Raw genomic sequence first — 9427 nt, 5'->3', positions numbered from 1 at the left:
TAAACAAAACAGAAACCAGATTTGACACTTGTAGATATGATATTTAAAATAAAAATAAAAAAAAGCATAATTATCTTCAACAAAATTTCAATATTTTATTCTTTTTTGTTACTAAAAATAATTAATTAACGAAAATTAATCATTACCATCCACCTAATAATTATTATCAGTAAATAAATTAAAATTCCAAAAACAATATTTCAAAATTATTAATAGGATTAAAAATAATCACATATATATTCCAAGATACATATAATAAAATATGTAACATTACTTTTTCACACATATCAGATCAAATTCAAATGATATAAATCTGGACATATATGGGAGTTACTTTTTTGCACATCAAATTGAAATGATATAAATTTGGACGTATATGGGAGTTAATGATAGCTACATAAATTCAAGGCATTTATATGTCATTATATGACAATAAATATGTGATTTGTCAATGGATATTAAATGAATTGGTTTGTATATGTTCACTATCCGAGTTATATATACTCATCATTAAATAATTGACTTTTCTACCGTGAACATATACAACCTCGCTCATTTAATACTTATTGACAAGCTAATTATTTTCAGATATCACTACACTCATTTTCTTAATGCACAAGACAATTTCTCTTCTCAATAATTGAAGACATTTATACACAACTGCACTCCAATTTCTCTTCCATAGGAAAAAAAATAAAAATTTCAAAAAATTAATTTATTTTGTTTTGCACTAATTGCTTATGATTGCCATGGAACGGTGAATCAAATGATATAAATCTGGACATATAAAATTCAAGGCATTTATACGTCACTGCATTCCTCACCTTCAAGGCATTTAAAAAATTAATTTATTTTGTTTTGCACTAATTGCTTATGATTGCCATGGAACGGTGAATCTAATGATATAAATCTGGACATATAAAATTCAAGGCATTTATACGTCACTGCATTCCTCACCTTCAAGGCATTTACGTAAAGGACAAAGGACGACTTCTCTTCTCTAGAAAAAAATTCAAGACATTAATTTAATTTAAAGCATTTATATGTAACTGCACTCCTTTTCTTCATATTAATTTATTTTGTTTTGCACGAGTTGCTTATGATATTTGTCATGGAAAGCTAATGTCTTTCGTTTTCAGACGTAAATGCTAACAATCTTCGAAAGTTGAAACCGATTGATAAGTGAAAGCTTCGGAATTTGAGCTGCCACAGAGTACATCCAGAGTCCTTGAATTACTGGGGTGAGAATTCCTATTGAATTCCCTTTGTTGTCGGCTGGGCAGAAGATAAATCAAATTTTTCCGTGTCAAATCCCGCCTGGAAAACCTTTAGTACTCATTTTGATTATCAATCACCATGCAGGAAGGAGACCTTAGGAACTCAGGATTCCTGGACAAAAAAAAATATTATATTTCTGTCAAGTGACAAATTTTGGGACTCGGGAACGGTCAGTCAACATAGGCTTTTTCCTGCCACGGTCTCAGCCAAAGAAAGGTCCTATAAATTGGCTGGCTAATAGATCGGAAGCTGATCTGCTATCTGTTCTAGATTGGTAGCGCAGAGTCAACGCATTTGATTCAGTAAAATTGTTTGTTGAAGCCTGTTATTCATTCAGGTCACCTTATTTCAGTGTCTTATGTGATTGCTTCCATTGATATTTACAGATTTGGGTTTTGGATTCATCCCCAAGTTGTTGATAGAATTGCAGACTGTCACAGGGGAAAGTTGTTATAGTTTTGCTTGATTTGTGATACATGGGTCTTCTTCTTTGTAGCACGCATTGGGTTTATAAGGTTGTCTTGTTATCGTGAATGGAATTTCTGTTTATGCCTAGCCGGGCTTCATGACACTGTATTGAAAGAGTACATGTTGTTATAGTTTTGCTTGATCTATGATACACGGGTCGTCTTCTTTGTGGCACCGATTGGGTTTATAAGGTAGTCTTGTTATTGAGAATGGAATTTCTGTTTATGTCTAGCCGGGCTTCATGACACTGTATTGACAGGGTGCAGTTTTTCTTGATAGTTTACAGATTTGGGTTTTGAGTTTAATCTCAACTTGTTGAAAGAACTGCAGATGGTCAGGTTGGAATAGTTTTGCTTTATTTGCATACAAGGGTGTTCTGTTTTTCATTTTAGGGTGGACGGGGCACCCATGTCACATAGATTCAAAAGGTTGCTTTGTCCAAGATGTTTACTGGGAACGGAATTTCTATTTAAGAGTAGCCAAGGGTCGTTACACTGTTTTGGATCAGTGCAGTTTTTCTCGTATACTTTGGCGTCTTTGCCTCCATTAAATGTATCAGTATAGAGCTTGGACAGGCCTGATGTGACCTGACTTGAATAATCGGTAACAAAGTATGGTTTCTAGTCTGATTGGGGAAAGTACTCTGTGACAGAGTATGGTTTCTGTCTGACTGGGGAAAGTTCAGTTCTCTTGGCTGATTGAGTTTTTCCCTTATTGCCTTGAGTAGTCGATTAGAAAACTCAGGGAGCATTCAGGAGACTGCAAAAGTAGGAGGTTCATGCATTGGGCATAGGAAAGAGCTTAACAATTTATGTAGTTTAATGGTGTACTACTTTTAAAAGCTTCTGAGAGGAGAATAGGACAAAACCATCAATAACTTGTTTTCAGACACTGCAGATTCCCCAATCCACATTGAGAATGTCAGTGAGCCAGCTGTAAATCAAAATATCAAAAATATTCATTCGGATGTGGTTTACAGAACAAGGATGGCAATATTTACAGGTAAGCTCATTACTCTGATTATATTCTTTATTTTCAGTCTGAGTTATCCTGTTTCTATTGTTTGAAATCACAGGGTTTTTGCAACAAAATGGGTGGCATGGCCATGGTCGTATGGCATATATATAATATGATATTCATATGTTTATAAGATTGTTATGGTAGATGAACTTTGTCAAGAACTTCTACAATTCTTTTATTAATTGTCTTGCATTGAATTGATTTATCAACCCAGAGCTTTGGAACAACTTTTGTGGCACCCCAAATGCATTGTCCCCTGATCAACGCTGTGAAGAGAACTGCAGTTTACCCCTATCTCTCGACTCTGAATTACTACACACGTTCCATTTGACCTCATGCAGCAAACATGCTCTGATCGCATTCATACATTTAGTCTTCTTGCTGACATTCTGGTCCATCGTTCTCATCAAGTGGGTAAGGCAGACGAGCATACTGAGAAATGTGAAACCTCGAAAGCCATTTCGCACATGTGTTGCAGTGATAAATATTATTTTGGGTGCGATTAATTTGGGATTGGGGATTTGGCTTTTACAAGAGAAATTGGGAAATGGGTTTGATTTAACTCCCTTGCACGAATGGCTTGTACTTTTAGTGCAAGGATTGGCATGGTTTACACTCGGATTAACAGTAACGAGTGGGCTAACGCGGTCTGTAACGACATTTGTGCGTGTTTGGTGGATCGTGTCATTTTTGCTCGGAACAGTGGATTGTGTTTCAGCTGGACTGAAATTCATCAATGACAGAGAGCTTCCCTATGGGACTATCCTCTCCCTTGTTTCATGGCCAGCATGTTGTTTGATGCTCATTTGTGCTGCGAAAAATGATTTGAATAGTTCAGAGGATGATCTTCTGTCAGAACCCTTTCTAGGCAGGGATTACCGAAATCATGGGTATCTCAACTCCAGCCAGAAGTTTTCCGAGGAAGATCAGATAACATTGAAGTTAAATTCCAATGTAACTCCTTTTGCCAAGGCAGGATTCTTTAGCAGGATAACATTTTGGTGGTTGAATTCTCTTTTGTCCAAAGGAAAGAAGAAGCCTCTAGAAGAAGATGATTTGCCTTGTGTGTGTGAAGATGATCAAGCAAAGAATAATTATACGACATTTACAGAAGAATTGTTGAGGCAAAAACAGAAAAACCCATTTGGCACTCCATCAGTTTTCTGGGCTTTGGTTCGCTGTCACTGGAAAAATCTGGCAAGGACTGGGTTCTATGCTTTTCTCAAAATACTTACTCTATCTTCTGGACCACTTGTTTTGAATCCTTTTATTGGATTTTCATAAGGTAGACAGTCATTCAAATACGAAGGATTTGTTTTAGCAGGAACACTCTTTATTGCCAAGACCATAGAGTCCATTTCTCAAAGGCAATGGTATTTTGGCACTAGACGGATTGGTCTGCAAATGCGCTCTTCACTCGTTGCAGCAATTTATCAGAAACAACTAAAGCTGTCCAATGAAGCTAAATAGGTACATACAGCCGGAGAAATCATGAATTATATGGCGGTAGATGCTTATCGTATTGGCGAATTTCCTTTCTGGTTTCATCAGACTTGGACAACACTACTCCAGCTTATATTTGCTTTAGGCGTCCTCTTCCATGCAATTGGATGGGCCACACTTTCAGCCTTGGCAGTTATCATCATTACCATGCTTTTTAACTCTCCATTGGCAAAGTTACAGCATAAGTTTCAAACTGAACTCATGTCAGCCCAGGATCAGCGGTTAAGGGCTACCACAGAAGCTCTGGTGCATATGAAAGTACTGAAATTGCATGCATGGGAGGAACGCTTCAAAGAAAGTATTGAGAAGCTGCACAAGGTAGAGTTCAAATGGCTATCTGCGGTTCAGTTTCGGAAAGCCTACAATTCGTTGTTGTTTTGGTCATCTCCCGTTTTGGTTTCGACTGCAACGTTTATAACCTGCTATTTTCTTAAAATTCCTCTTACTCCAAGCAACGTTTTCACGTTCATAGCAACTTTGCGCCTCGTTCAAGAACCAATTCGAATAATGCCTGATGTAATTGCTGTTATCATTCAAGCAAGGGTCTCATTAAGTCGTATCATCAAATTTCTTGAGGCTGCTGAATTACAGGATCGGGAGGTTGAGCGTGTATTTCTTCAGAACTCTGACCACTCTCTTCTTATCAGTTCTGCAACACTAAGTTGGGATTCCAGTTCATCAAAGCCCACATTGAGAAACATAAATATGGAGGTTAAACATGGCCAAAAATTGGCAATTTGTGGAGAAGTTGGATCTGGAAAATCAACTCTTTTAGCTGCAATACTTGGAGAAGTACCAAAGTTAAGGGGCAGTGTGAGTATGAATTATTTACCTCCTTACCTTAACATTGTCAACCATTTAAATTGATTGATTCTCTTTCTTATTGTTCTCAACCCTGCCTCTGCAGTTGCAAGTCTGTGGCACCCTCGCATATGTTTCTCAGACTGCATGGATTCAAACTGGAACAGTACGAAACAACATATTATTTGGGCGTCCCATGGACGAGCAGAAATATCAGGAAGTTATCCTCAAGTCTTCGCTGGATAAAGACCTCCAGAATCTTCCCTTCGGTGATCAGACTGAAATAGGAGAAAGAGGTGTCAATCTCAGCGGTGGCCAGAAACAGCGGATACAGCTTGCACGTGCCTTATATCAAGATTCTGATATTTATCTTTTGGATGATCCTTTCAGTGCTGTTGATGCTCATACAGCTACTAGCCTGTTTAAGGTTAATATGGTGATTTCCTTCTGATATAAAGGTTTTAAAGTTATTATGTAGCTGTTACTAATTTGCTTGTTGCACCTTTATACAGCAATGATTTTCATTTTCTTTAGCTTCCGCAGATCCTATTAATCGCGGATTTTGATGTGTAGGAATACATAATGGGAGCACTGTCAAACAAGACAGTAATCCTTGTAACACACCAAGTTGATTTTCTCCCGGCATTTGATGCTATTCTGGTTAGTAAACAGTTGTCCTAGTCATGTAGAAGCTGTTTGTTTGCTTGTATACAACATTTTGACGAAGTTTTCTAACAGATTGCACATAATTATAACTCCTGTAATTTTAACATATCTAATGCTCATAGCGTTGGCAATTTTTCTTTGAATTTCTACACTAAAGTTTCTCTCTTTTGCAGTTGATGGTAGATGGGGAGATTCATCAAGCTGGGCAATATCAGGAACTGTTGGTCTCGAGTGAGGCATTTAGGGAGCTTGTGAATGCACACAAGAATACTGTTGGTTCCAATGAATCAGCAGCCACGATGCCATCCACAAAAGATGAACCGATTAATGACGAGAGAGAAATTCAAAGGAGCAAATCACAGAAAGAACGATTGATTTCAAATAGAGCTCCCAAGGGGGATCAGCTAGTTAAAAGGGAAGAGAAGGAAGTTGGGGACACTGGTTTGAAGCCATATATTGACTATCTGAAATAGAATAAAGGTTTCTTATATTGTTCTTGTGCTGGTCTTGGTCATCTTATATTTCTGATTGGGCAGATTTCAGGAAATATTTGGATGGCTGCAAAGGTGCAAAGTCTTCAAGTCAGTGTATTAAGTTTAATAACAGTGTACTCAGCCATTGGGTTCACATCTATATTGTTCTTATTCCTTCGGTCATTGCTTTGTGTTATTTTGGGGCTTGAGGCATCAAAGTCCTTCTTTTCTGAGCTTCTGAGTTCTTTATTCCGAGCACCAATGGCATTTTTTGATGCAACTCCATTGGGAAGAGTTCTGAGCAGAGTAAGTATTTTATGTAATCACCATGGGCTTCCTTCTTTTCTTTTCGCTCCTTAAAACAAAAAGTGAAATTTGATGTACATCAGGGTAGTAAACTACTGACATTTATCTTCCCCACCTCCTTTTTCAGGTTTCTTCAGATTTCAGCATTCTCGATGTAGACATTCCTTTCTCTTTTGTCTTTGCCATGTCGTCTACCATGAATGCTTATAGCAGTCTTGGAGTTGTGGCTGTTGTAACATGGCAAGTTTTGTTTGTTGCCATTCCAATGATTTATTTGACCTTTCAACTCCAGGTAAAATGCCACTTTACGCAAGTTTCTTGAGAAGACTCTGTACTTCACTATGAATATTGTGAGAGAAGCTATAATTGATTTTTTGTTTGTTCAATTTAATCAGAAATACTATTTTGCCTCTGCTAAAGAACTGATGAGACTGAATGGTACAACGAAATCACCTATTGCAAATCATTTTGGCGAGTCCATAGCAGGAACAGTGACCATTAGGGCTTTCAAGGTTGAGGATCAGTTCTTGAAGAAGAACTTAGACCTTATTGATAAAAATTCGAACCCCTTTTTCTACAGTTTCTCGGCAAATGAATGGTTGATTCAGCGTCTAGAGATGTTAAGTGCAACTGTTCTTTCCTCCTCTGCTCTTGCTATGGTTCTACTCCCGAAGGGCAGCTTCAATCCTGGTATGAACGATGAAACTAAAGGTCATCTGTGGGAGATATCTACTGTTACTGGATGCTTTTATGTATACAATGATGATGCCTAACATTTGAACTGGTGCAGGTTTTGTTGGGATGGCACTATCATATGGTCTGTCATTGAACATGTCATTGGTTGGCAGTATTCAAATGCAATGTACACTTGCAAACTACATTGTTTCTGTAGAACGCATCAAACAGTACATGCACATTCCTAGTGAGGCACCAGCTGTTATAGAAGAGTGCAGACCACCAGATAGTTGGCCCTCGCATGGGAAGGTGGAATTGCAAGCCTTGAAGGTACCTGAGTTGTGCATTCCAACAAGATGAATGTGTTAACATTTATGTTTTTAACTAAGATTTGAATGGTTTATGATGTTTGCAGTCGAATATATTTTGATATGTGTGCAGATTAGATATAGAGCCAACAGCCCCCTTGTTTTACGGGGCATTACATGTACATTTGAGGGAGGGCAAAAGATTGGCATTGTTGGACGAACAGGAAGTGGGAAGACCACTCTCATTAGTGCTATTTTTCGATTAGTGGAACCTGCAGGGGGTAGAATCCTTATAGATGGTTTGGATACTACCTCTATTGGGCTTCATGATTTGCGGTCGCGCCTTGGGATTATTCCTCAAGAACCAACTCTTTTTCGAGGAACTGTTCGCTTCAACTTGGATCCATTATCTGAGCACTCAGATTTGACAATTTGGGAAGTATGTAAATGCTATTCAACATAACATCTCATTGAATTTATAATATGTAGAATGACAATAGTAAATAATGCTTTGAATTTTTTTTTTATTTATTAAGGTTCTGAACAAGTGTCAACTTGGAGACATTGTAAGAGGGAAGGTGGATGGCCTAGATGCACCAGGTAAATTTTGTATTAAATATATATTTTTAAATTTCATGGAATTCTTTGACATGAGGCCAAGAATTCGGCTGTTAGATTTGCAAGTTTTTCGTGGCTCTAAAAGATCAATAAAATGCAGTGGGGGACGATGGAGAGAATTGGAGTGTAGGACAAAGACAATTATTTTGTTTGGGACGTGCATTGCTAAGGAAAAGTCGAATCCTTGTTCTGGATGAAGCAACAGCATCAATAGACAACGCTACAGATGCCATTCTCCAGACAATAATTAGAAAGGAATTTGCAGATTGCACTGTAATTACCGTTGCACACAGAATACCGACTGTTATGGACAGTGACATGGTGGTTGCCATCAGTGATGGTAAGGCCCTGTAATTGTATCTTATCTCTGTGCTGTATGCATGGATTGGTTTCAACTGAATTTGTTGCAGTTGAGGAAATGGACAGTAGTGAAAGTGAGTCTATTCATTTCTACCTAATTTGAATGCTTTTGATTTGAATTCATGCAGGTGAGATGGTGGAGTGTGATCATCCATTGAAGCTGATGGAAAGGGAAGGATCGTTATTTGGAAGGCTTGTGATAGAGTATTGGTCCCACACATCAAATGCTCTTCTTCATGCAACAATCACTAAATGAATAACCTTTCCGTCTCTCTGCCCAGATCATGAGATCTTTGGTCGATGCTTTAACTCTTGCATGAAGGGCTAATTGTAGCATTGGCGACCTTACATTCATGGTTGTTCAATTGATGTATTCTTGTGTTAGATAAGATCTCATTGTAATAGCGATCAAAATGATGGGTCTACGAAAATCTGGGAGGCCAGTTGTTTAAAATTAGCTCATCTGTTGTTGCAACCTGAATTTTCGTTGATAAAAAAATACTCAATATTGTTGTTGTTGTTGTTTTGTGCAAAAAGGCCTGGAAAAGTCCATGTTGAAATTGCTAGGTCTAATCCGTTAGAAATTTTCCCTGCACTATCTAGTTTATTTCACCTACTTGTTTAAATTCTTAACAAGTTATTTAACCATATAAATATTGAAAATAAACACAAATGCAGTCTCAACCATCTACAAATCATCAACTGAAAGAATAGACAAACACACAAGTGACACTGTTATTTTTGGACAATTGTCCCCGGAAAAACCCAACTTGGGAAAACCGGTGCAACAGTTCTGAGGGTTTTATTATTAAACAATTTTTCTTGAGTACAACTAGGGTGCCAAACTAGCTCACTCAACAGAGAAATCAATCTAGCAGTAATACCTCTCTTCGGAAGCAGATATTCAACAAGTCTGCTCCACGAAAATCTCTTTAACGCTTCTCTGAAGCT

General features: G+C 37.7%; 1 protein-coding gene across 1 annotated transcript; it reads left to right on the top strand.

Annotated features, from left to right (window-relative positions):
- Positions 1 to 1094: 1094 nt before the first annotated feature.
- LOC149194071 (ABC transporter C family member 10-like) lies at positions 1095 to 8907 on the top strand. The gene is given in 12 exon segments (XM_089405003.1): positions 1095 to 2748; positions 2981 to 5082; positions 5177 to 5497; positions 5644 to 5730; positions 5910 to 6515; positions 6643 to 6807; positions 6911 to 7205; positions 7306 to 7520; positions 7632 to 7937; positions 8035 to 8098; positions 8217 to 8456; positions 8605 to 8907. Coding segments are annotated over 12 exon segments (4545 nt in total). The 5' UTR covers positions 1095 to 2732; the 3' UTR covers positions 8733 to 8907.
- Positions 8908 to 9427: the final 520 nt, after the last annotated feature.

The sequence above is a fragment of the Pinus tabuliformis genome, chromosome 2_2 (genome assembly GCF_031772625.1).
Source record: "Pinus tabuliformis cultivar Carrire ecotype Pingquan chromosome 2_2, CPIR1, whole genome shotgun sequence".
In the NCBI taxonomy this organism is placed as follows: Eukaryota; Viridiplantae; Streptophyta; class Pinopsida; order Pinales; family Pinaceae; genus Pinus; species Pinus tabuliformis.
Note: the sequence above shows the minus strand (reverse complement) of the source record. Positions and strands in the feature narration are given on the sequence as shown.